General features: G+C 49.7%; 1 protein-coding gene across 1 annotated transcript in view; it reads right to left on the bottom strand.

Annotated features, from left to right (window-relative positions):
- The window catches only part of GSTP1 (glutathione S-transferase pi 1), a 2,868-nt gene extending 2,708 nt beyond the window's left edge, over window positions 1-160 (bottom strand). The window contains exon 1 of the mRNA XM_014467804.2: window positions 66-160. Within this exon, the coding sequence (XP_014323290.1) occupies window positions 66-144 (79 nt within the window). The 5' untranslated portion in view covers window positions 145-160. The remainder of the gene's footprint in view (window positions 1-65) is intronic.
- Between the last annotated feature and the right edge of the window lie 2,321 nt (window positions 161-2,481).

The following is a 2,481-nucleotide window of genomic DNA, read 5'->3' on the forward strand; positions in this document are numbered from 1 at the left end:
CCCCTGGGGCGGTGGAGGGTTTGCCGCCTGGAGCTGGTGAGACCGGGGGTCAGGGTTTCCAGAACCTTCTCCAGGCCTTGGCTTTGCCCTGGCCGCCTCCTTCTCCGCTTGGGGCGCAGGTTCAAGAGGCACAAACTCTTGCATTTGTTCCCGCAGACAAAAGAGGCTGCACAAAGGACAGAGCCACGTGCACGCACACAGACACGCACACAGACAGGCTGGGTTTCTCATGCCTACCGGCCATTTGGATGCCACCATTTCCCCTAAATCGCCTCACTTTGAAGCATAGTGGTCCCTCCTTTGGGAAAACTGCTGTTTGAACTACTCTGTTATTCTTAGTAACTTATTCCCTGGGTCAACTCTGTTATTTTTAGGCTGTAAAATAGCTTTGCTTTTTAGCTTGAATAATAGAAAAGATAAACTTAATTGCCTGACCTTGCAAGCTAGCCGTCTCAAGGGGCTGATACACTGTTGCTAATATTAATTCACATATTTTGCCCAGTGTTTGTTCATCCAAGGTTACAGGTGTTTGATTAGATACAATATGTATTCAGAGTTACAAGTTGTATCGATATGACAGGTGTTTGGTTAAATACGGTATGTATTCAAGGTTACAAGCTGTCTTACACAAAGAACTAGATCAGTGGTTCTCAACCTTGGCTGCACATGAGAATCACCTGGGAATCTTTTTAAAATCCTGATTTCTGGGCCTCATCCTCCGAAAATTCTGTTTCTTTGTTACTAATGTTGTGGCCCCACCCCATAACAAAGAAACAGAATTTCCGGAGGATGAGGCCCAGAAATCAGGATTTTAAAAAGACTCCCAGGTGATTCTAATGTGCAGCCAAGGTTGAGAACCACTGAACTAGAAGGATATACGTAAAAAGAAAATACTCCCTCCTGTGTTTGTTCAGAATTTGACAGAGGTAATCTGCTCTGAACCTGCGCGCAATAAAGATGACGCCTAACGAATTGGCTCATTAGGAGTCTTGTCCAGCTCGCTGACTTGCGATACAACAATTTAACTCAGGTAGCCTATTGGACATGGACCCTGTTTCATCCCTAAGTGGATTCATCCCTAAGTGGAAACAGGCTCCGCTGGTTAAAAGTAGAGGTCACTGGTGGCTCAGTGGTTGGGCGTCCACCTTTGAAGGAGGAGGTCACGGTTTGATTCCTGGTCAGGGTATATGCCTGGGTTTGGGGCTCAATCCCCAGTAAGGCCGTGCAGGAGGCAGCCGATCAGTGATTCTTTCTCGTCATTGATGTTTCTATCTCTCTGTCCCTCTCCCTTCCTCTCTGAAATCAATTTAAAAATAGATTTTAAAAATTGTTTAAGCCCTAGCTGGTTTGGCTCAGTGGATAGAGCGTCGGTCTGTGGACTCAAGGGTCCCGGGTTCGATTCCAGTCAAGGGCATATGCCCAGGTTTCGGGCTCGATCCCCAGTAGGGGCCGTGCAGGAGGCAGCCGATCAGTGATTCTTTCTCGTCATTGATGTTTCTATCTCTCTCTCCCTCTCCCTTCCTCTCTGAAATCAATTTAAAAATAGATTTTAAAAATTGTTTAAAGTAGAGGTCACTGTAAAAATAGTCACAAGGAGAACAGTGTGGTTTTTAAACCGATCTGGATAACGGGACACTGAACCCTCCCTTTCTGCGGTAACAGTAGGGCGTTTAGGTGTTTCTGGCACCGAACCCAGCTGTGCCCCTGGATGTCATCGCGATGGAGGGCAATTGCAGAGGGTTCCGGGACGTTTAACTCAGTCTGTCTGCCTGGGAACCCCTTGCCAGAAGTTCACACTCCACTCGGGGACCCGCTGATGGCAGCGTTTCGTACAGACCCTTCCCACAGAGCTGGCAAGGGGTGCTGAGCTGCAGCCACGGCCCCAGGTGGGGCTGGTTGGCAGGGCATCCCCAGGAGGCAGAAAGGAAACCCAGTCAGGAGCTTAACAGAGAGATGGGGTCAAGTCAGAACCAGATTCCTGCCTCAGGGCCAGTGCTCTCTCTTCATCTTTGACGCTCCTTCCTGCCCAGAGCAGTAATTCTTCGGGAGCCATAAGAAGCTTGAAAACACCATCAGTATGATATACAAGGTAACTTTATATGTGGACAATGAAACGATCATTTCCTTACAGTGCCTCGGCAGGTAGAAGCCGGGGTGGCACCCTCCGGACTGGCCCAGCCAGAGGCAAGGGTAGGCGCTGTTCTGGGGCGGACAGTCCTGGCCCACTGAGGGCTGGGCCAGCCGCCATCAGCACAGGCCCTGGGCCTTAGACATGCTCCAGGGTGCCGCCCAGGGTCTGGGCTTAGGGTCTCTGCTCCTCCCCACCCCTGGTGGTCCTCTTCCCTCCGGTCCTGCCAGCACCCTCCTTATCCCTTCACATGCAAAACCCTTTTCTTATTTTTCTCCAAGAAAGAGCCTAATTTGCTGGTTTTACTTATGCTAAAAGCAATCTGGAATTTGCCTTCGCCAGTCCTGCCTGGC

The sequence above is a fragment of the Myotis lucifugus genome, unplaced genomic scaffold (genome assembly GCF_000147115.1).
Source record: "Myotis lucifugus unplaced genomic scaffold, Myoluc2.0 scaffold_415, whole genome shotgun sequence".
Classification (NCBI taxonomy): Eukaryota; Metazoa; Chordata; class Mammalia; order Chiroptera; family Vespertilionidae; genus Myotis; species Myotis lucifugus.